The 25,329-nt window shown below is 36.9% G+C and overlaps 2 protein-coding genes across 6 annotated transcripts; both read right to left on the reverse strand.

Moving 5' to 3' along the window:
- Positions 1-934: 934 nt before the first annotated feature.
- Positions 935-11,720, reverse strand: LOC111021213 (indole-3-acetaldehyde oxidase). 3 transcript variants are annotated; one of them, XM_022298082.2, is made up of 10 exons: positions 11,465-11,720; positions 8,520-10,169; positions 7,820-8,079; positions 6,041-6,250; positions 5,563-5,781; positions 3,303-4,265; positions 2,592-2,687; positions 2,356-2,454; positions 1,966-2,155; positions 935-1,315 (listed from the first exon to the last, which is right to left on the reverse strand). In XM_022298082.2, the coding sequence occupies exons 1-10, from the start codon at positions 11,610-11,612 to the stop codon at positions 1,092-1,094; spliced, it is 4,059 nt and encodes a 1,352-aa protein (XP_022153774.1). In that variant the 5' UTR covers positions 11,613-11,720; the 3' UTR covers positions 935-1,091. The 3 variants fall into 3 exon arrangements, with proteins under 3 accessions (XP_022153774.1, XP_087976653.1, XP_087976654.1); XM_088120527.1 differs by lacking the exon at positions 11,465-11,720 and having other exon boundaries at positions 5,704-5,781; positions 8,520-11,181; XM_088120528.1 differs by lacking the exons at positions 5,563-5,781; positions 11,465-11,720 and having other exon boundaries at positions 8,520-11,181.
- A 138-nt stretch (positions 11,721-11,858) lies between these two features.
- On the reverse strand, positions 11,859-25,293 carry LOC111021210 (Spc97 / Spc98 family of spindle pole body (SBP) component). Of its 3 annotated transcripts, none has more exons than XM_088120526.1 (14): positions 24,925-25,286; positions 23,968-24,687; positions 22,087-22,287; positions 21,656-21,967; positions 20,533-20,657; positions 18,176-19,210; positions 16,835-16,976; positions 16,567-16,726; positions 16,175-16,338; positions 15,375-15,460; positions 15,113-15,212; positions 13,833-13,894; positions 12,800-12,959; positions 11,859-12,112 (listed from the first exon to the last, which is right to left on the reverse strand). In XM_088120526.1, the coding sequence occupies exons 1-14, from the start codon at positions 25,084-25,086 to the stop codon at positions 11,957-11,959; spliced, it is 3,585 nt and encodes a 1,194-aa protein (XP_087976652.1). In that variant the 5' UTR covers positions 25,087-25,286; the 3' UTR covers positions 11,859-11,956. The 3 variants fall into 3 exon arrangements, 2 of the variants coding, with proteins under 2 accessions (XP_087976652.1, XP_087976651.1); XM_088120525.1 differs by having other exon boundaries at positions 20,533-20,660; XR_015789203.1 differs by lacking the exons at positions 11,859-12,112; positions 12,800-12,959 and having other exon boundaries at positions 13,855-13,894; positions 16,137-16,338; positions 20,533-20,660; positions 24,925-25,293.
- Between the last annotated feature and the right edge of the window lie 36 nt (positions 25,294-25,329).

Genomic DNA, 25,329 nt, shown 5'->3' on the forward strand with positions numbered 1-25,329 from the left:
TTTTTTTTAGAGTGTGACATCGGATTTTATAATTTACCTTAAAATTCCTACTACCCATCTTCACATTAAAGTTGCTCTTGCATAGAATAGGACTTTTCACATTAAAGTTGTCCTCAATCAACGAATTCATTGTTTCTATTACTACTAAAGTGTCAATATAGGAATTTTCCTTTTTCTTGCTACCTCACCGATATTTAACAACAGTGCGGGACCCACAAATACAATAATATATAAAAAATGGTGAGATTTTTCACTCAGGCTTAAATTAAATTAACCTTATATTACATAATTATATATATTAAAAAAATTAAATTAACCCATTTCTATTTAAATAAAATGCACAAGTTTTCAGTCATCATCCCTTAAAATTCTCCATTGAATGTCATTTTTCCCTCATTTCCCCGTGATCAAGTGTTGGTAACTATCTTATTAGCTTTGATATCTATTTTTGGTTTTCTATTTTTAATTCTTATGTTTTTTGTTTTTAAAAACTTAGTTTTATTTTTTAAAAACCAAACGCACATAATAACTAATTTTGTTTTCTATTTTTTTTCAAGTTAGAGAGATATAAAGATCTGCTAGAGAGAGTAAATACGTAGAAACAAATAAATAAAAGTTTAGAAAGGTAGAGAAATTATTTTTAATTTTGCAAAAATATAGAAGTAGAGAGAAATTTTTTTAGGAGAATACTAGTTAGAAAAAGAGAAATGTCAGGGAGAGAGAACAAGAAATTTTACAGAGAATATTAGTTAGATAAAAAAAAGTGCTAGAGAAAAAGAAAGCAATGTTAAAAGTGTGAAAATTTAGAATATAAAAATTTTAGTCGGAGAAAAGTTATAGTTATATTTATTAGAGAGAAAAAAAAAAACTATAGAGGAAGAAATTTTTATAAAGAGAGAGATTATGTTGGTAAGAGAAAGGTACGCACTAATGGTAAGAGAAGAAAGATTTTTTAGAGAGAAAACGAAGATCTTATTCACAGACCGCACACAAGAGACCAAAAAAAAAAAAGTAATGAAAATTTTAAGCAAAAGATTTCAGGTATAGATTGTAATATTCATTATAAGACATTTGAAGAGCTGTGTTTTTGGTCAGTTCACAGTGGTTCTCCATTTGAGGTAAGTTTCCACATAGTCCAGGCCGTACAGCTCTTTAACAACAGCCATGGTCGCAGGAACCTGTAGCTGTAGAGCGTAACCAGACTCATCTTGTTCCTGATGCCGCCATTTGCGTATCTGTTTCTGTGCCTCTTTAATAGCCGCTCGTGTGGCACAGTGAACTGATGCAGCTAAAAGCAATGGTGGTTCTCCTGAAGCTGCACAAATGCATTTCATTTAATCAAACCCCACTTCAAATGAACCCTTTGTAGTTTGTACACCACCAATATTCACAGATCTTTCCTTCCCAATGCACCTGCTACCTATAGAATCCTAAGAGAAGATCATTCACCTAAATGGGCGCGTTTGAGGTGTAGGTTGGGGAAGGAGTTGTCTAACCCAAGTTCAAAATAGGAGAAATCAACAAGCTTGAACAATAGCCACTATTTTACTCAAACCTACGCCCCGTACCCAGTTTTCCTAAACTAAAACTTCCCGAACCCTCCACTAAAACTCCAAGGTTACTAAACCCAAACTTAATATATGAAACCCTGTGCCCAAATGCCCCTGTATGCTTTTTACCATATAGTTGAATGCTATCCTTTTTCCTTCTTTATTTCTATGTTAAGGCAGCATCTGATATTTCAATACTTATTCATATTGTATTGTTTGCATGAGGCCTTAGATGAAAAACCAAAAATCCTATGAAACAAAAAACCTTCTGATGTCTACTACAAAGAACATGATAAATGTAATCAACTGGACTCCGGAGGAATCAAGGAAAGGATCTAGCATACTTTTTTCCTGATAGAGCTAGGGAACCACATTCTATTCCAACCCAATGAAATGATATTAGAGCTTGACCTACCTTTTGAAGAGAGAATACGTCTTTTATGATGTCCGGAATTCAAAATTTCGACGTTGAACTGCTTTGGTACGGTGTCAATCGTAGGAATTTTGTAAGTCCATGTGCTGTCAGTAATCACTAGTCCATCAGGATTTGTCAGGTATTCTTCTGACATAAAAAATCCAATTCCTTGAACAAAGGCTCCTTCAACCTGCAAAAAACGATTCCTGATAAGTAGGAGTTCCTGCCCCTTGGAAATCCGATCAATCTACTCCCACAGAAAAATAGCTATATAAAACTCAAAAGCATGCAAACTCAAGACTTAAGGACATTGAAAAACAGACACAAAAATCAGGAGATTGAAAAATAGATTAGATACTCAATTATGTAGTTCTAGTGTAGCTAATTAACCTGTCCCAAATCCACAGCAGGGTTGAGGCTCTGTCCACAATCATAGATAATATCTGCACGCAAAACCATGGTTTCTCCAGTGATAAGATCAACCTCCACCTGTCAAGGCATGAATTCTGTGAAATGAACTGTGCGGTAAAGTAAACTGGCAGCGAAATGTAGCCAATTTATTCTTTCTAATTTGAAAATGTTGATACAGTAGTAAAGACAAAGGGAGGTGTTATCAGTGAACTTGCCTCACTAACTGCAGCTCCGTAGTTTATATAGCGGCTTGAAACAAAGTCAGGGACGTACAAAGAATTAACTGATAAATTCACTGCTTGCAAGTTTGCCTGCACTTTTTCCAACATTAAATGAGCAAAGGTGTTATGCACCCAAGGATATGTCCTTAATCATTCGTCCAAAAACACTCTTACGAGGTAAGAAAAATGCTCATTTAAGGAACCAACCAAGCATAATTACGAATCTACAACCAGACTAAAGACAAGGGGCAACGTTGCTGCCACTTAATTTCATAAATATGAACCCGTCGATCATGTCCAACCATCGTGAATATTGTATGAGAAGGTTCGCAATGTTTAATGTGAAATAGTCCCATGAAGCATAAAAAACAAAATATCACCATGTGAAGAATTCTCTTAAACTGCCTATAACTAGAATGAAATAGACCAACTTTTGAAGTATAACGTCCACGAAGAATTAATAAAAAGTTTCAAATTTCAACCTTCTTCGTTACATCTAGGACCTTTGAATAATTGTCTAAAGTAGGAACACTTTTTAAAGAAAACTAATCTTTTGTGTGAATTTCTAATAATGAAACTTTCAGAACCATGCATATACACCAATACAATAACACTCGAATGTTTCTCCCATGCTTTAAAAACTAATATCCTTCCCAACTAAAAAAAGAGAGTGAGTGATTATAGAAAGATAGTGCAGACAACAACCTGAGCTATAAGCACGTCCCATCTGACTGAACCCATTTTCTCCTCCAGTCTTTTCTTGAGAGGTGTTAGTCTCTCTACCAATATATTGCAGCAAAGTCTAACTGCTTCACAGCTTGACTCTGAGGTAGTACTCCCACCAGTAAACCCTCCTTGGATTAAGCTGAGGGTATCAGATTGAACCACTCTCACCTTTTCCAAGAGGTCACCGGTTCCATCACATTCAATTGAGCTAAGGGCATATGCAACCATCTGTCTCACCTTTGTCCACAGCCCCTGGCCAAGCTCAATACCTCCAACTTCCACGACAACAGAAGCATCAGTTAGAATACTCACCTTCCCTGGGGTTGGTCTCAAAATTACCTCATGCATAATAGGAATTCGAGAAAGACCTCTTTTTTTCCATCTATTACAGCTATTAAATTCATCTACCATTTCAGTCCTTTGTTTTAAGCTTGAAGATGCGGCTAACCTATCCCAAATTGAAGGTAACGTGAACTCTTGAGGTTCACCAGCATCCTCGTAGAATATGTTGAGGCTGTCAAATGTATGCAGATTTACTTTTCGGATGGTATCCACATCCATGCAAAGGGTAGATGCTACATGCTCAATGACCACCTCAGCAATAAAGGATCCTTGTACTGCACCAGGGGCTCGCATTGCAGATTTGCTTGAGTGGTTTGTTTTGCATATTTTAATATCAAAAGACAAAGCACCCCAATCATACTTCTTAAGTGCATCGACAATGTGAGGTGGCATAATTGGACTTACATCAGTACTCATTCCTGCATCAACCAATATATCTAATTGCAATCCTGTAATTTTACCATTGGATTTGAACCCCACATTATAAGTAATTTTCATTGGATGTCTCCCTCCTACCATTATCATGTCAGTCTTCCGATTAAGGTAAATCCTGACTGGACGGCATAACTTGTGAGCTGCAAGTGCACATGCCGTAGCAACCTAAACAGCATAATTGTTATATGGTTATAACTCATGCATTAGGGTTTTGCTATTCATCCTTCGGGAAAATAATAAGAACCTTAGCAAGGAGACATGAAAAATAGAAAGCAAGCCATAGTGAAACAATAGAATTGTCAAACATACATAAATAGTGAAGAGTAAAATGATCTTAAATCATGAAAAGCTTCAACTTTGATACACAATTATCTTATTCTAATGGTTGATACCACAAACCATATTTTTAACCAGAAACACTGATAAATATTTCAGTATGGAAAAGAGTTGAAGTGAAAAGAGTTGAAGTGAAAGGTCCAAGAAGCCTATCTCAAATCCTAAATTTTTTTTTTGACAAGGTACTAACTTCTCATTAAATAATGAAAAGAAACAAAATTGTTCAACGATACAAACTCTGTAAATTCTAATAAGATGCCACAGAGACTCCCCAATTAGAATAAATTGGACTAGGAGGATAAAATTTAAAAAGAGGGGATAAGGAGCTCCAGCTATATACTCACTTAAAGAATCCATTCAGCATGTTTTCTTTCAATAATTAGCATTTAAAATGGCACAATAGAAAATTATTTTGTTTCGAATGATCAAGTAGCAATAAAAACAATAGTAAAAGCTAGCAGTTAAGAGGGGTAGTAGTAGTTTGAAACAGTAGGACTCAATTTGCAACAAGGACAATTTTTTAACCCAAATGTAGTGCAATTACGCCATGCATGAATATTCCTTGAAAGATATTTGGATGGTTACGTTTCAGCCATCCCATTTATTTCTAGCACCTACTTTAATATGGCTTCTTGTGGTTAAGAATCGAACATGGCCTGTTAAGATATTTAGATACACTAAAACAATCACACTTGATCCGAGGAATCTATATGAGCATGCCTCCTTGTGCACAAACTAAAATAAGCTTTTAAAGAAAAGATACTCGAATGCCACTTGAACAATGAAATGGTTCTAGTCTGTGCTTTAAAAGCACTTACGTCATCTTACTTGGATTTAATGTATCGTCATCCTACCTACTAAGAATACAACATAACTGAAACCACAGTAATTTTATCAACAAAATTATGCGGTTTTGGCCCTGGCATCCAAAAATTCCTTAGGGAAGAACATAGTTGCATGTTTACTTGACTTTTGTTCCCCTCCTATTGAAAAAAAAAAGTTATTACCAAGTAAATGTCAACCCAGAAGATTATCAATGAAAGGGGAAAATCTTGAGTGTTATACTTAAAAGTCTAAGGAAGAACGTTTTCTCATTGGTCTATTGCACGTAGAGTTGGATACTCACAACCATAGATTTTACGCTCTTTCCACCAAAGCCTCCTCCAACCCTCCTTCTAATTACACGGATATTATGTTCGGGAACACCAAGACATTTTGCAATAACAGAATTCGCATTAGCAGGCCATTGATTTGAACTGTAGACTACCATGCAGTTATCTTCATCTGGAATGGCAAGTGCAGAGTGTGTCTCCATATAAAAATAATATTGAGACCCAAGTCTGATCTGAATGTAAACATTTATGCAGAATATTAGGAGAAATGACTTATCTTTTGGACAGATAATAACTAATAAAATTTCTAGCTGAAAGTTAAAAACTAATTTTCAGACGAGAGAAATTGCTAAATAGGTGATGGTCAAATCTCTAACTATTAGACTCAAAAGTGGTTCGACTCAGTAAATCAACGAAACTCCCCTTTTCTTCTTTAGGTTGCCATATTATCATTAAATATTAAGAGGCTAAGCAAGTCATTATAGGAGATACCTGAGCAGCGTTAATATAGTGATCTGCTTCAGCCATTCCTTTAGATATATCACCAACCTGTTCTGGACACATAAATGAAGGGACCTCCAAGAAACTTGATCTCTCAAGAGCATCTTCTACAGACAGAATGGGTGCTTCCAGATTATCTGTGTCATAATCGACTACTGCAAAGTCTGCAGCCATATCTGCATGTTTCTGTGTATCTGCAACCTAAAAAACAAACGTGAATAGGTAATAAGTAATAAGACATAGGGATTGAACTTAGGATCTCTAGGTTGGCAAGGAGGATACGTAGCCACTTCACCAAACTGGTATATTGGTATATTTGGTAATAAGTGATAAATCATAGATAGTCAAGGTTTATTATGATTTAGATATTGTACCTACGTGGAAATTATGTTTGATTTTATTCAGGTAGAAAAACATCAAGATTGGAAAAACTCAGCTAAAAAACGTGTTTTAATCAACCAAAGTCAAAACCAAGCATCTAGGAAATTTCAACAAAGTCTGCCGCGGAGAACAAAAGCAAGACATTCGGCCTGAGAGGATAGCGTCAAGATGCCACTTTCAGCATTGAGACCCATGGCAAAAAGCAGAGATGCACCTCAAGTTGTAGCATTGAGACACTCAATGTACCGTCATGGCCAAAAGAAGCAGGACGCTCCAAAAATCCGTAGCGTTGAGATGCTCCATTCCTTCACGCGTGCACAAGAGACTCTGCCACACTTCGTAGCATTGAGACATTATGGACGTCTCAACGCTACCCCCAAAATCATCCTTTTAGAAATAGATCATTTAAGTTTCGTGTCAAGCATCCTCGTTCTGACAAAAGTTCTTCTCCTTCCTAAATAAAGACCTGGCTAGGATTTAGTTCTTCCAATTAAATGGTGGTTCAAGTCTGATTGTAAGCTTGTTAGGCTCGGGTGAGATAGAGATTTTTCCTTTCAAGTATTCTTTAATTTTTGTTATGATTGGTTATGAACAAATGATATCAATTAAATTAACACCTTAATTGACACCTTAATTCATATTCACTGTTCCACTGCAACCCACAAGTTTATGATTGATTCATGACAAGTTTATGATTGATAATTGTCAAGTTTATGATTGATAATTGTCATGAATGATTGAATTAAGTTGTGTGTATATTTATGGCTTTTCCATGTTACATAGTTTTCATGATAGTTTCTAGGAAAACAAAGGAGCAACGTTAATTAAATTGTAACTATTTTAAATTAATTGGTTTTGATTTAGTTATTCTAGTTGTTTTAAATGCTATAATTTGATTGATATGGAATGCAATCGTGATTAATTAATAAGTTTTGATTTGGGTGCTTGGTATAAGGTAATTATATTAGGGGAATCAGACTAAGTTCTTGAATTAAGAAATCAATTTTTTCTTTATTAAAAAAAAATTCAATTTTATGTAAAACTTATAATCAAGATTATGGATGAAACTCACAGAAGTTTGGTAAGATTCTCTGTATTCTTTTTTAGTTTACTATTTTAAATTTCAAAATAAAAAATCAAACAAGTCTCTATTTTATAAAACTTTGAAAAATTAATTTCATTTATTCCCTTGAAATTCAACCTAGTCTCGCTAATTCTACAATTTCAACCTGGTCTCACTAATTCTACATGTTAGATTTAGCGATCGATTATATTTAGAGGGCCTCAACAACCCATTCCAATAAGCACCCCAGATAGGAAGGATTCCTTTTATATATATATATATATATGTAAAGTAGCTATAAATGAATCATGGGTTGATAGGATTACCACAAAAGCAAGTGGCTGACCAACACACTCGGTCAACTTATCTGCGAATAGAAGTTCATCACCAAACATAGTTATAGCTCCAACGTTATGTCCACCCACAGGAATATCACTGGTGGAAATAACAGCGATAACTCCCTCTGGTTGTGATTTGGGAGAAAGAGTAAACCCCTTCACCCGTGCCAAAGGCCTTGTGCTATATATAAATGCTCCATATAGGCAATTTGTTGGTGAAGGAATATCATCCACATAGATAGCCTCACCTAAAATAGTAATTTGCATATTTACATTGGTTTCCTGATACTGAAAACAAGAAATCATGATAAACAAAATAGATCTCAAAGAATATGGAACACTAAATATTGAAGTGAATGCAGAATCGAAAGTATAACAGCTACGCAAATATGCAGACATCTGACACCAAGTATACTGGATCAAGCCAATGTTAGTATGCATAAAATTTTGGAAGGGGAGATGCTAAAACTAGCTCAAACGAGATGTACAAGTAGGTACACATCTTCGTATCCATGTAAATAAAGCTAGATAAATACCTGAGATGGAAGACCCACACGCAAAATTATTGGTCTCAGAACATTTCAGAGATTGTGAAGGCTCAATGCTCATCAGGTTTATTTAGACAAATTTATTTCATCTCTGTGATTAAAAAAAATTCGCAACTATATTATTACATGGTATAAAGTACCTGAAGCTTGTAGAGCAGCTCCGGATTTTATAAGGGCACTTCCAACTGGATGATATTCTGAACTTAATTGGAGTGTCTGCCGTCCAGATGATAGTAGAGTTGCAGTTTTATTATAAGCAAATGAGGCCTTTTTGCATCCATTTACGTAATCACTCTTAATTTCAGCATTTCCATCAACCAAGGAGCTTAAGAACTGAAAAAGAAAGCCAACTGCTAAACTTGTCCTATAAGCAGGAGATGAAGTGCCCTTTTCAGGAACTATGGTGGCTCCGATCAACGAGACAGCTTCATATATGACATTATAATCAATAACTTTTCCAGCCAGAAATTCTTCTGTCTTTCTTGCTCTAATTGCATGTTTAGTCCCATAGGCTCCAAAAGCCAGGTGACAGCTATTTAATATAAACCCGTTGGAACTTTTACAAGGAGAGATTACCGCTAAGAAAGCGGCATTTAGGTAGGACAGTGCATTTCCAAGGGGTCGAGGTGAAGCTCTAAAAGAATCAAACGTTACAGTAGCATCATTTGGATAAATATCTCCAGCTGAATCCCAATTTGGGATCTTAACACTTAAAAGTACACATTTTGGACCCAAGGGAGGTCTCTTAAGAAACTCATCCAACGTAACCATTTCTTGGCTAGAACCAGTTAATATACTTATCATGGAACCTGCAGCAAGAAGTATCGTGGCAATATCTGAAGGAAACTGTTTTCTTTGCGCCATCATCAAATTTCCCCCAATGCTGGCAGTATTTCGTACAAAGCCGGAAGCAACTTTCTCCATGTGGTCTGCTATTTTATTGAAGACCAGCTCACCTGTTGAGGAGGGTTTAGTATGTTTCAAAGCCTCAATAGCTTTTGCAATTGTCACCGCTGCACCAATCTGTATTCCCGTTGAATCCATACTGATAACTGTCAGCTCAGGGATGTGTTTAAGACTAATGTATCTTTCAACGTGTACAGATTCTTTGTAATATCCGACTTCCGTGTTGCCAACAACCAACTTAGTTTTGCTTATATCACTAGACTCATCGCATTCCAATAATCTGTTTAGCTCCTCAATGCTAACAGGATTGAACCAGGAACATCCCTGAGAGTCCAAAACAGGGACAGACCTAATTTCCCTTTTTAAAAATTCAGGAAATAAGCAGGGGCCATTCTTGGGATCATAAAGTGGCAACTTACTCAATTTCAGCTCTGGGCTACATCCGTTTGGCCAGAACGAGTTAAACCCCAAATCCTCCATGTCGACATCGGAAGCAAAACTCTTACAGGCATCAGCAATGGGCCTGTATCCTGTACAGCGACAGAGGTTTCCGGAAACAGCGTTTTCAGCTTCAGAAACAGTGAGTTTGGAGAATCCTGGCAAGGGTTGGGGTCGATTGGTGTTTTCAGCATTGAGGAGAGCAGCAAAGAGTGAAAGGGACATTCCAGGGGTACAAAAGCCGCACTGAGAAGCATGGAAGCCAGCGAACCTCTGATGAATCGAGTGGAAACCATGGTTGCTGTTTCCAATACCTTCACTGGTTGTAACGGAGCACCCATGTATACTGCAAAGCAGAGTGAGGCATGAACTCACTGCGAAGCTTTCCACCTTGTCTAACACAGGATCGTACTTGGACAATACAACAACACAAGCTCCACAACCGCCTACATTTCCAACTCAAACAGGTTTAGATCGCATTTCCATACGGTTGATATTTGATAAGCCGCCAGAGATTGTTGATGAACTGCAGAATTCGATGCTAGACTAACTATTAATTAGCAACCCCAACCCAATTTTTTTTAATTTCATGATTCACTTTGTTATATACCACTTGGTTGCTCGGTTCCAATCTAATGCATTCATAATTTTAAGTATATACATTTTTATATGTGGTAAATCTACATTTTAGGCCAAATTTTAAATAATGTAAATATATCTACGAATATGAAATAATAATGTAATATTATATTTTTTTGTTTCAGTTTCTTCATTAAATTAGATATTCTTTAAATATACCTACAAATGTTAATTTGTGGTCTTGCGGTCTTGAGATCTGCCACCGTTTAAGAATCTCTAACTAAGATACTTTTCCTGCATTAGATGATAATAGCCTCTACTTCGTTTGGCATCAAAAATCGGAAAGAAATAGTTTTGAAGGATGGAAATGATAGGAAATTCCTACCTTTATTAGGAAACCAATAAATTTTGAATATGTAAAAAATAAAAGTTTTTTTTTAGATGCACATAAGAAGAGAAAGTAACTATTTTACAATTCTACTCTTATAATATAATTCTTAAAAAGAAAACCGCTAATCCTACTCCTCTCTTTTCTCATATTTTATTATTTTTACTAAAAATAAGTAAACTATGTTACCCTTTCTTTCCCATCCTTACTCTTTTTTTCAACCCCTCATTTTCTAGCCGCATCCAGTTGCCTTCTCTTTTCGCTTCCTATCTCTGATCTTTCTCCTCCAGATTTCATGCCGGAAAATACTTTACTCCCAACAATTGAGGAGCCAGGTACTTCTCCTTTCATGACCTCCTCCTCTTCTTTCTTCTCTACCTGTTGGCACACTATGCTCGTAGTATTCCTCCACCTATTTTGGAGGGAAAAGTTTTTTTTTGGGACAATTCTATTTTTATTATTTATTATTATTATTATTATGTATTTCTTTTTTTTTGTATAAAAAGACAAGTGAAATGATTTCATTTCAAAATCATTAAAAAGAGAGGCTAACCGAACGTAAATCTTGCGAAGGAGTGAATACCCAAAACTGAGTGAAAAGTGTAAGTAGTAGGAAACCAAGGCATGTTTGGCGGCGACTGTAATAGCCATAAAAACAGATACCGTAGACAAGCACAAGGCAGGTACCAATATGAGCTCGAGGTTTCCTTCGTAACTCCCGAAACTTCATCGTTTGGTTAACGCAATTAACAATTAGAAGAGAGAGAGAGAGACCTTCAGCGCAGCCAGGCTTGGGACTTTTGAAACAAGTGTGGTAGCGCAAGAAGTGGAGCAGAGTAACGGAAGGGTCAATAGTAGAGGCCGAGAGCTGAAACCTCTCTTGATTCACTGCAAAAACTAGACCATCTTTCTGTTTCTCCATTGTGCTGCTTACTGGATAATACGCTCGTGGTAGGGGAAGCGGTGCCACACTGCCACTGCCCACACACAGGATATGAATATTAAATCATATATATACATGTCCTTTCCTTCAACGTCACACCATTCCCTTCGTATTCTTGTATGACGCGTTGCTCACTCTCCAACTCCAGCCATGTTTTTCACCTTTCTCTGCGCCACCTGGCAAACCATTCATCCTCTGTGCACTCTGCACTTCGCTCCAAAAACAGAATGAAACATTACTCCACTCGAATACAAGAACTAATTACCAACATTCCGCCCATCTCTCCTATGCTTTCAAATCTACCATTACACTCACAAACCATGCTAACTCATTCCATTACCCCTCTCACAATAGTGATTGTTGTAGTTGAGATACTCCCAGAATCGAGAAACCCCAAACTTTCCAAGCTTAGGTGACTTCAGATAACATAGCTGCAATTCCTTCATGCTTCTCTCAAATCTCTTCTTTACGCCAAGTACCTGTAAGATGACATGCAATTATGAACCTCCTTTTCAGTTTTTTTTTTTTTTTTTAAATAGTAATAATAACTAGAAAGGGTAACATTGGGTAACATTGTATAAGTCAATTTCTTCCAACCAAAGCAAGTTTGACAAAGCAGTTTTTAAAACACATTTTCACCGCTACATTGATACATGCCACCAGCTCTCAAGAATGGGGAATAAGTGGATCTATTTAGTCGATCGGAAGTTGCGTTCACCATTCCTAGATTATAAAATAAATATACGTATTCATGACAGTCAAAAACAGGTGTCGTGTCATGTCAAACACAACGAGAACATCAAATGCCAAGTATTGGAGAACTCTCTGGAGGACAGATTCCCCGTTCCTGGGTATGAGGGAAATGGATTCCATAAAAAGAACATTGCAAGAAGAGGATAACTTCTCTTCGCATATTGCAATAAACGTAATGGCGTATGATTTTAGGAAACTAAACAATTTTTTTACGAAGGTACGAGTAGGGATGAGGAGGGAATTTGAAACATGGACATCCAAGGATATTTTGGACATTTGCCCTAGATCTGAAGCTTGAAGTAAAATGTCCCATCCAAGGCACAAATTGTAACTCCTTACTCTCTCATGATCGTGATAAGGAATCTCTACTTTTAAGTTTTACCAAGAAAAATAATGAATCAAGTGCAGATTACCTGGGACTTGTTGATCCAAGAAAGTCTCCTCGAAAAAGCTGCTTTATCAACTTGAGGATTCCACGTATCACCAGTAAAACAACATCGGAGATCTAGAGCACATTGCAAGATTTGATTAATGATACCAGCCACGGATTGTGTATCTTCAGACAGGAAACATCTGCAAAGGTGATATACATAACAAATATTAGGAATCCAGTTCGACAACTAATCTGAAAATTTTCAATGCTTCCAGTTCCACTCATCAACAACGAAGAAAAATGAATAAATACTTTTCTAAATCACTTCATTTAATAAAGAAAACCTAGGAAGCACACAAATGTCCAACATGACCTTCTTTCTTTTTATTTTGGACACATTAAAACGCAGTGTGCTTCTTGAAGAGAGGTACCTTGCACCCCTGGGTAGCCTCTTCCTAAAGACACCCCTTCACGAATATGGCAGAAAGTTTATTCTATTTTCCCCATGGTCTTGCATAAAAATTTATATGACTTCAAGTTTATTCTATTTTCACCATGGTCTTGCATAAAAATTTACATGACTTCCTTCTTCGGTAGTTGGGTGGTGATCTTTTTGAAGGAAAGGCAAAAGTCCTGTGGCTAAACATTATCGAAGGTACTCTTAAGTAACTTTGGTTGAAAAAACATCATATGATGTTCAAGGGCATTGATAGAGTTTTTGCAGATATCAGGTGGTTTTCACTTTCATTTTGACTTTTCAGGTTCTACTACAAACAATTTTTTATGTCAATTTTGTTCCTTTTTTTTTTCTCATAAGAAATTTTGTTTCTACAAAGCTAGACTTAATTTGATCTTGTACAACTGGGGAATATTTTGTAACCTTGGTTGCCTAGAACTTGGAATTCAATTCTTACCCTCCCCTCTTTTGAATTCCTTCATTTATCCAACTAAACTTGTTTCTTCTAAAAATAAATAAATTGCAGTTATTTTTTACCAAAAGAACAGAAAGTCAAGCATTCAGAAATAATCTTGCAGTTCCTCAAGAGATTTCAAAATTTGAAATAGAATCTTACGTGTGTAGTGCATCAGTTAAATAAACCATATGCATCGACTCGAGATCCATCATATCCTTTGCCTACACAAAACAGAAGCATAATTAGATAAAGAAAAAACCAGAGTGTTCGAATGCACCAAGAAATATGTCCACAAACAGTTCCCACTCTTGGGTCATGGAAGATAAATAAAAACACTGATAATACCATACTTCTCTCCCGTATTATTTGTTAAGATGGAGACCTGCTTGGTAAAAAGTGCTCAAGATTTCTTGAAATAAGAAATAGTGACATCTAGACTCTAGGATGATATGCATTGTATGGTCAGGAGATATCTTAATACGTGGAGATCAATATGAAGAAAATTTAATTGATATCAAGTAATACCTTATAGGCGTTCTACAGACGGTATCAGATATCGATGTAATTGTTGAAAATTGGTAATTTGAACCAATAAATCATGATAACAAAGATTAGAATCCCTGTCGTAGTTCAGGAGGCTAAGGCCTATTCGGAAGTCATGTTAAAAACAGTTTTAGTTTTTAAAAATAAAACAGTTTTTTAATGTTTTACAGAAAAAAATTTAATCACTCTTTTTAAAAATAAAACAGTTTTTGGAAACTACTTGTTTGCACATATTTTTTAAATGAACTATTTACTGGAACAAGCACTCCTCAAATCATAGATTTGTAAGTCGTTCCAAGTGCATGATAACTAGGCCACCAAGTCACCAAAGGGCGATCCCATTGACTAGGGCTTGAGTTTTCTTGGCCATACCGGTTTAGAGGTCTCATGTTCAAATCTTTAGGAGCTTAATACCAAAAATCCTTGATGTCTCCCAGGTCCGGATCTTAGGGCGGGCATGAGTGCCCCGGATAGAGGGGAACAAAGCTCCGACTCCCAATTAATAAAAATAGAAAACTATGCCACCAAACCACAATTTTTAAACATAATCTTGAAAGCGAAAAGTTATTTTTCAAAATAACTTCCGACCAAGCACCCAAGAGATACCAAATATCCCCTTATCATTTTAATTCTCTCTATATATTCAATAATCTTGAAGTGAAGAATAAACACAAGAAATTAACACATTATGATGGAATATGGATAAAGAACAGGAGAATTCTTGGAAATAAGATGAAAAGGGAGGGACATCCCAGTCGTACACAAAAATAAAGATGTCCAACTAAGAAAAATAAATTACCTAGAACAACACAATAACCAATCCTGATGAACAAGAAAAGTGCCAAACTCAACATAATATTGGATATTAATACATGGGATAAAACCGTGATTCTCACCTTAAGTTGAAGAGATTGAAGAAATCTACACCAAGATACATGTGACAATTGAGATTCCACATAATATTGTAGTACACACACAAAATGATTGACTTCATGCCTGATCATGAAAGAATGAAAGGATAAAAATAGTCAGAAGTACACATGAAAACCACAAAAATAGAAATAAATGTCTAGGTTCAGGATGTATGTTAAAAGTGAAGAATGCAATCATTATGAACAAAGCAAAGGAGAAATTCGAGTCAACAAACTCGAGATGTACCTTGTCTTCACCAAAACATTAAGATGCTTGGTTTCCTGATTAATAACTTTGGAATGGCGATTCTGACTGACAAAGAGAACCATGTCCTGTCAATCAAAATTTGAAGCAAAAGATATGAGTTCCATTCATCCAAGAAGTTTAAGACGCAATGCAACTTCAACTGACTATTCACACCAGCTAAACTAATATTATTCTCTAGTTGGACGTCCTCTAATCTCCACCAATGCTAATGGAATTAAAAGCTGAATTTCTTTCAGTTGAAATGTTAAACCCTCACCTCTCTCCAGGCCAAAAATTGTCATCCATATAACTTTGTTCAAGTCAATCTTAAGTAATGCAAAAGAAGGGTATACGGTAAGACAAGAAGAAACAAGAGCATGCACCTAAAGAACCAATCCAAGAAGTTTATTTGTTCCAGAATTAAAAGGAACAGAGTTCTGTTTAAAAAGTATAAACTTTTTTTAATAAAAATTACAATATATTCAAAATATACTTTAAGAGTATTGCGACTCGACATCCCATCTGTTCTGCACACATCCAAAATTCCCCCTTTGTATGCATTATGGTCGGAAACGTAATTTTTTTGTACAATATCCCCTAAGTTGCAACAAAAAATTTGCATGGCCTTGACACGTATTTGTGCTTACTATGCTTTATAAATTACTGAATTGTCAGCTATTTTTAACAATTATGTTGAAACTAAATTGTTTGTTCCAATGAACCCAAATCCTATGACGTATCTGTCAATGGCAACATACTCACTCATCCATGTGCAGTAAAATTAAAGGATATATCACGACCTTCAAAGAGGACCAAACTTTGGTCAGAGAAAAAACAGCAAGCTTCACTTTAACATGAAAACTGAAAATCTCAGCATATATTTCCAATGCGGCAGGCGTCAAAATGATATTGATCGGCCACTCTACTTGATATCCCAAACCTAGAAACTCAAACGAATCGATCCCTGCCATTAGGGGGGGGGGGGGGGGGGTGAAACCATTAGGGAAAAAATTAGCAAAAGCGTTAAAAGCAAATGTAGATGAACACAAACCATCAAGTCCCAAATTATTGAGCTTAACCAAATTCGAGGACTACGAAACGAGAATAAAGAGAAGCAATTGGAATAAGTAAATTTTCTTTTTATGGGAAACAATATTTCATTGTAATTGGAATGAGTAATAAAATAATATACCAATGGTGGCTTTGGAAAGAGGCAGAGTGCACTGTTCTTTTATGTAGACAAATAATCTATCCTTGTTGTGGTCGTGTTCACACGACGACTTTTGAACGGACAATTTAAGATAACCTTGAATCTCTTGAAGCTTACTACCTGCCTCCACGACACACCACTTCTGTGCTTTCAATGAGCGGCAATGAAGCAAATCACAAAGGAATTTCATCAGCACTTCTAGTTCAGAAAAGATAACAAACTCAAAATTACTTGGTATGCATTATAATACATGATTCCACAGAGATGTGATAAATGAATCTGCCCAGTCCGCTAATTCCATAAAGTGGTATCGCCGCAATGCTAGAAGATGCCCTCGCAAATCGAATCCTTCATCTAGTAATTTTATGGTTAACTTGCTGACATAAGTATATCTGGTAGAGGTATAGGAAAAACAGTTACCCACTATGATAGAAACACACTCGGATGGATCCTTTCAGAAATACAACTCAATGGTGAAAGCATGCGGTGAAAACACTCACAATCAGGACAAGTAAACAGAAGCCTGCACTAATTGTCCTTAAACATTGAAGGTCTTGGACACTCATGCGTTTATCCTAAATAGTTGCTCGAGATGGAAATCTACCTTCAAGTGGGAGAAAAATCTGACCTTAAGTTGTACTAAGAGCCAGCTAACAAGATTGCACGAGAAACGAGAAAAAAATTAAAGAGATACTACGGCTCATGATAAAGGACATACAAAGAACTATAAGCCCATTAAAAGCCAAAATTACAAAATACAAGATGACGTCCAATCTTGCAAAATCAAATATAAAATAAAACTTTGAGTCTTTCGATAAGTAGACCCCATAAAGAAGCAGGAAAGTGAACTTGAACTGCGGTAGGATTTATTCATGAATTGTGCTAAAAAAAGAACGTTGCTCTTGTTAAAATGTGCAGGGGAGTAAGGCATTTCCTTTTAAGCAGTTAGATAGTTTGGCATACCGAAAACTAACCTGCCCTGCCTTTGAACTGTTAAAACAGCTAAGTGAGTTAGCTTAATCATAGTACAAGAATAAAAGTAAGCTAAACTATATTTCTGTCACATTGCCATCTCTCAAACCCATACAAAAAGTAAAAACAAAACTAAGAAGAGCACATAAAGAGCTCAAGAGAAAGGTTCTTCGCAAGAAGAATTGGACTGTAATCTTTTGATCTTTCAAATAAGCATATAGCACAACAGCAACAAATTTAAGGAGATGCCAAGCACAGAAGCAATCAAAGATCGTCTTAGAGAAACTTCGCTACTCACATAAACCTTAAGAAATAATTAACAGCGTGCAAATGCAAAAGAAAACTTTTCTAGAAGCAAACGGCAGAATAATCAGTATCGTTCACTAACTACATACACAAAATATTTCGGGTTAGGCTACAAGTCAAAGCGTAATGAAACTACAGCCATATTAATGTCTGATTCTCCAGCTTATAAGGAAAAAAAAAACCCCGGCAAAATAGTAGGAGAAACTGAAAATGCATTCTAAACAAAAATAAAATACAAATTACAGAGATAAGGTGTAAAAAGATACAATAAACTACTAGAGATAAACATCCTATATATCTTGCATAAGGATACTGAAGGATTATTTCTTGTATTAAGCATTTGTGAATAACGAAATCAAGGGGCAACTCAAACAATCCTGAATAAGATAGCCTCTGCTCTTCAGCACCATTATCAACAGTTCTCTTACTTGCGGTACAAAGTATAGTTTCCCAGCTCCTCCCACCAGAAACATTAGTTGAAATATCTTCTTTGCCATTGTAAGAAATAGTATTGTCCAGAGAAGTATCCCCTCCACATGCTCGTTCACTAGAGTCACTACTTTTACCATTGGTAGCAGGACCTTGAGAGTTCCCACCGCATAATGATTCAGCTACAGAACTAGGTAGTATCTCTTCTGTGCATACCCTACATGGATCCTCTACAACAGAAAAATCAAAGAAAGGGAAAGATTGACCAAAGCCACTAGCATGTCTCTGATCAGGCTTACTCCTCATGGGAAGGAAAGCATGTCTGGTTACCATTGGATTCATACTGAAAATAGAAGCACGTGGAATCTTATCAAGTTGATTGTTAAATGAGGCATCCTGCCCAACACTGGTAACGTCAATCCTCTTCCTAGAAAGAGATATTTCTCCAATATTGACTCCATAACTTCTGCTTTTCTTTACATCAAAATCCAAGGAATGCATATCAGAATAATCGGCACAGGTGACATCAAAATTCCATGACCAATCAGCCAAGTCAAAATGCAAAGATGTATTACTTGAATTCAAGGCATTATTTTGTGAATGCACGACACAGTTTACATCATCTATCTTTGTAAGAGTACCATCCAAAACACTTCCCACATGGTATGCTCCTTCAAATTGAGGATCCTTTCCCAAATAATTTATATTCAAAGGACTCTTGGAGAAGGTTAAAGAAGAAAAATGATTTTCCTTTAGCACACTCGTATTATCATGAGGCTCAATCCTTTGGTTAAACTCAATTTGATCTTCACAACTAACTGAGGATGTACATCCAGAGGAATCATACGTGTCCTCCACTGCAACATCAGACGTATCCAAAGAACTACTAGAGTCATCATGATTTGTGCTCTCTTTTAACCTGAATCAGATACATAAGAAAAAGTCAATAAATTAAAAACCATTAAGAAAAAATAAGCCAAAAAAGCTTGAATAAAATTTATAGGATGAGAGAGAAGCATTGAATAATAATCATTAGGCAAAGGCCTCTGCAAAGCCCTACAACTTAAGAGCCAAAATATTCTGCAGGTATGCATGTCAGAGCAAAAGCATTAGTGGTGTTAAAAACCCCCTGACCCGAACAATCCAAACAAACCCATGTTCGGTTGGGTTAGAAATTTGTCCGATTTGGGTTGGTTTGAATTTTTGTAGAACCGAAAATTCGGTTCAGTTCGCAGGTTGGAGAGAGTTTTCATCAGTTCAACCCGAATCAAGACAACCATAAATTTGAAAAAAAAAATATATATATATATATTACTAAATATTAGGGTTTTCTTTTTCTTTTATTGCTGCCTCCTTCCCCCTTGGTAGCTCTTTGTCTCTCTCCCCCTCACCTCCCTCTCCCTCTGTCCCACCTCCCTCTCCCTTCGTCTCAGTCATCTCTCACCTTCCCTCCCACTTCGTCTCTGCGTCTCCTTCCCCCTCTATCCCTAATTCATTCTTTTTGTTGTTTTTTTATTTCTAGTCACTGATTTTCAGGGCATGGAAGCGTGAAGGGGATTTTTAGCCATTGCGGGTGGAACTCGGTGGTGGAGAGTCTGAGCTGCGAATGCCGATTCTAGCACGGCCAATAATGGCAGAGCAGGGATGAATACGAGGGAGGTGGTGGAGTTGGGGATGGGGCTGTCAGCGGTGGAGGGTCTGTGAAGGGGTTTGTGGAAGGGGAAAAGTTGAAGAGAATGGTGAGAGAGTTAATGGAAGGGGAGAGGGGAAAGTACGTGAGGGAGAGGGTCGGCGAGACTTCAGAGATGGCTAAAAAGGCTATGGCGAAAGATGGGTCATCTCGGACCAATTTGGAAGGGCTGATTCAGAAGATGAACAACCTCTTCTCCACCATGTCACCCTCTATCTCACTTCCCTCCACAACCTCTCTCCCCTCAGTCTCCCACCTCCTTTCACCATCTCCCTCCCTCAGAAAATTTCAACCTGACAACCCAAAAGTATAAGGGTTGGGTTGAGTTAGGTTGCTCATCTCATTCGGGTCTTTCAGGTAGCCGATCCCACCCACCCGAATTTTTGGGTTGATCCAAAAAAAAAAAAAAAAAAAAAACCCTATAACCCGACCCGACCCGACCCAACCCATGAACACCTCTAAAAAGCATTACATGCAAGGGCCTGTGTACTTATATACCATGCAAGGGACACACGCACTCTTAGAGAAGAACCAACAGTATATGATATTACATATTTGAGCTCCTTCTGTCCGCTTCTGGAACAATAAGGCTATTTTCTGATTTAATTGACAAAGGTGCAGTTATTCTTCCTCCAACATTAGCAAAGAACATAGATACTGCATCATCTGGAGCCACCTGCTAAGAAAGTATTCACAAGACTGATATAAAAAGACGATCAGCAGCAAAATTGTAGTGCTGCAAAATATATGATATACTGACAGAAAGTATCATGAATAAACTAATTGTAAAGTACACTGTTAAGTATCATGAATAAACTAATTGTAAAGTACACTGTTTGAAACTTTCTAGCTTCATATTCCACAATCTACGATGTTAAAAGCCCTATAAATAATTATCAGGGTAATAAGGCGTGAGAATCAGGAGCATAAAAACACAACTCTTTATACAAGTAATGTTATGAACTACCTAGTGGCTCTAACTGATGCAACCAACACAATTTTTTCCACAAACAAAAATTCACCAAATTTTTTTATAACCAGGGCATAAGGAGTGTCCTTGTATTATGCTCATGACCCACCACTCACTGATCCTCAAGGATGTTTCATCCACTAAAGCTAGCCCTATGAGACAACAAGGATTTTAAGTTATGAAGTCGTCGATCTGAGGGTTTTAATCCAGGACCTTTAAGGGTTAACTCCAAACATCCCTAGCTCTTATCATCAAGGCACACTTGGACTAAAATTTACAAAATTTTGATTGCATTTCTCATAACCAAATCCTATAACAAGAACAAGGAACCTTGTTGCAGGACCTACTTCTCAATTCCCAGAACAAAATACTAGAACAAGGAACCTTATAGCAGCACCTACTTCTCAAATAAGAAACAATCTAAAAATAGGATACAGGACTATTGCCAACTGGGGCCTTAATATATACTACGCAAACAACCACAAACGGTTTTGAACTGTGACCAGCTTTACCACTACGTTCAACTTTTTGGGTTATGGAGGAAGAACTGCACTAATTGAGAGTTACTAAAACCAGCCTATCTGTGCACAAAGTCGTATTATGAAAATCAGAGAGCTAAAGGTTCGCAACTGCATTGTCCTTATTTGTACAAGATTGGAGCAAAAAAAATATACCAGAGATGTATATTACAGCATTCAGATTACCTGTTCATATCTGAACTCTATTCTCGTCAGAAGATTTTCAAGTTTTTTCTGCATCCTTTCATAATAAATGTCCCTTTCAGTAACCCTGGCCTCCACATTTTCTTTGCTGAAAGAGATTACAGGTTCAAAGCACACATGATTACTAGAAAATCCAGTCCAACAAGGAAGAAAGTCATCATAAGTACATTCTGCAGTGGCAACAGAAGTACCCAATTCAAGTAATTTCACTAGTACTTGAAGCTGTTGGCCAGCTCTGAGAAGTGGAAGCAATAATTCCTTTATGAAACAAGGAATGGGAACTCCTTCTCTCTCCTACAGGGAATGGTCCAGAACAATGACCGTCAAACTCAAATCAAGGAGACCACAAAAGATGAGAAAACAAAACAGCTAACTGCTTTTAAATTAACAAGCAATAGTAATAATAAAATTACCCTTGTACATGCTAGTGGGAAATTGGAGATCGCAGCAGTATTGAGGTTAGGAGTTTTAAGGTCAACATATTCAACTACAAACTCTGCATAAGGATCAACAATTTCAGCTTTGTATATCCATGATCTAATAAAGGCACAATATGGTTCACATGAGCGGAGGAACAGAAACTTGAGTACGGCACAGTGAACAGGATCGGCAACCTAAAGAATAAAAACGAAAGCTATGTTCATTATAGGAGCCATAAAAAGATATTACACAATTTAAACGGATTATTCTTTAATATGACACAAAGAAGGCTCACAAAAGAACAAAATTATAGGGGATAGGACAACGTAAGAAATCCAACCACATGCAAATGCATATTTATACCAAATAATAATAAACACAAATAAGCATAAGAAGAAGTTCAAGTGATCTCAAAATTATATGAATGTCCCCCAAGTTGGTATCAATAGAAATAGGGGGGATATCTCAAAAATCTCAACTCATGAAATGGATACCCAAAGCGAAGGATAAAAATTAAAATTCAGTTCCAAGTATTCAAGGCACAGACTGAAGCATCTTCACCATTTCATTAAAGTCGGATACCAATCAAAAGTTCATCTACTTTGCCTAAATATCATCCTGAGAAGCCCAGGGATTCCAAATGTGAACTTGCTTAAACCCAAGGATATAAAAGGAAAATGCATCAATAACTTATAAATATCATCAACCAAAATTCTGCAAAGCACAAACAATAGAGTAGGATGTAAAGAAGACAAATAATTCCTTTCACTGCAGTCGTCCATATCAACCTTATCACAAAAGACCAACCTGGTGAGAGATCTCATCTTGGTAGGCTCTTATCAATTTCAGACAATCTCCACCCAATTTTAACTCCTGTCGTTCTCTTCAAGACTACACTTTGTGTTAAAGTACTCATTTTCTCTCGCAAATATCCCACACCAACAGTCTTTGTTTGGAGGGTAAAAATTAACCCCCCACCCCCTACTAAATGGATGCTTGACCACCTTAACATCAGCTCCATACAAAGAATAATATGTGACATTAAGTTCTTAGCGTCCAAGCGATCATTGAGAGCCTTCCTCAAGAAAACAATAAAGCTACTTGCCAACTCTGTTGGAGCTTGTTTTTTAAGTTGTTCAACCTTTCATGGGCGTGGCATTTGGATGTTCCTAAGAGTATCCTTGGGCTGCTGTTCGGAACGAGGTTGCCATCTAAACCTAACCTCCTTTGGGTTAACAGTTTCAAGGCTCTTAGAACTATTGTTTGAAAGAAACAAAGGGGTATTTGAAGGGAAACGAAGGTCGCATCTTGATTGTTTCAATATCGCCAAGTTCATAGCTTCGCAATGATGCTTTCTGATTCATTTGCTAATTACTCTCCTAGTATGATTTGTTTGAATTTGGAGGCTTCTATAACTCCTTATTAGCTTTGATTCTTTTTTGCTTATGTTTGTATTCTCTCTTTCTTTGTTGTTTCTTTATCACTTCTTCGAGAGTTTGTATCTTTGAACAATTTTTGTTTCTTTTCATTCATCCATGAAAAATTTGTATCTTGTTCCAAAAAAAAAACTTTGTAGTAATTTTCCACTACTACCTTCTAAAACATAGATGAATTGGGATTGTTCCCTATAGGAAGTGCAGGGTACAAGGGCAGAAAATTTCTGACAGGAAAGGACAATCAAGAACCAGGATAACCTTTTTTCCTTTTTTCCCTTTTCCCTTTTTCAATTAACTCCTGCTACGAAGGTTGTTCTAAACCTCCAAGTGAGCTTAATTAATACACCAAAGGAAATATTCACATATAACAAATTTTTAGCACTAAATAAGAATGATAAATTACAAGACAGACGAGGGAGATGTTTCAGTTTAGCTAACCTGTAATTGGGTATACAAATACGTCAGCAAGTCTCCTCCCCAGTAAAACTTACAAATTTCAAAGGTCGCCTTATCAGTTAGGTCTTGAAGGGGCAACAACGAAAAGCAATTAGCTATATCGTGCAAGTTACATATGTTTCCAAGTACTTCAATCTGAATTCTCAATTCCCTTGTGTGAAGGTACATCTCCAATAACGTTATTTCGGAATGCACCACGTTCATTAAACATCCTTCCACCGATGATTCGTGAAGAGGCACATCAAGCACTTTTGACGTTCTTCTCAGACCTACAGAAGCATGCAACGTATCTAGTGCACACGCATAGCCTTCCAAAATCTTTCTCAGAGCAACTGCAAATGCATGATTAACAAGACTCTTCCGTGAGCATTTTCTCCCTCCCACTTCACTGTTGTCGTTACATTCACATTTTTCAAGCTTAGGTTGATTACTCGTCTGATTAAATGTTTCGTCCATACCCAATTCAGTGAAGTGATCTACGAATTTATGAAGCAGGAAAACTAAAAAACCAACGCATCCAATAGACCTGAGTATCTTTCCTAAAGCATGCGTACTTGAAAAGCGATTCCATAGAGATGGAATTTGATGGAATGTCCTGTCGGAAGGATCGGAACAAAAGGCAGCAGATAATTTGTCCACACTGATAAGTGCTGACTCTAATCCTTGCAGTGCGTTCATAGCCAATCTAACCAAGCTTGCTTCCTGAAAATGAAGGTCATAATTTCAATTACTTTACAGCAGGGGATACCTTCTCTGCAAAGGTCAGTACTTAATCAATTTGATCCCTGAAGGTTATGATAAGTTGATGAACTAACAGAAGGGAGAATAAGCTGAAGCTTAATAATGTAGCTAGTATAGTCGATAAGATTGTGAAGATCTAGCAGATTGTACTTCTAAAAACGAGGGATGAAGAGGAAGAGAAAAAGGGCGATAACTTACGGACACTGAAGAGGAGGAGGTGCCAGTAGCAGTATGGGGAGGGAATTGAGCCTTTTGGCATTGTGAAGGGATGGACTCCCAAGTTCTGGGAGGAAGCCATGGATCTTCAACCTTCAAACTCTCGAGCAGAGATTGGAAATTCAAATTGGTATCGACTGCCATAGTTTCTACTTCTACAGTAAAATTCCGACGTCGACGCCTCTTCTCCCTCCGACTCGACAGTTTCAGAAATACTTCTTGGGGACGAATGGAAACGAGAGAGCAGAATCCATGGCAGAAGTTGGGAAGCCCACAGCGTACTGTTTGTATTGAAGGGTGAAGTAAAACCTCTCTCCCTCCAAATTCTTTTGTGTTATTTGCAAGACTAGCCCCATATAAAAATGACCTGATTTCTGAAATATAATA

This window comes from Momordica charantia (genome assembly GCF_013281855.1).
Source record: "Momordica charantia cultivar OHB3-1 chromosome 2 unlocalized genomic scaffold, Mcharantia_2.0 BLBB01000002.1, whole genome shotgun sequence".
Classification (NCBI taxonomy): Eukaryota; Viridiplantae; Streptophyta; class Magnoliopsida; order Cucurbitales; family Cucurbitaceae; genus Momordica; species Momordica charantia.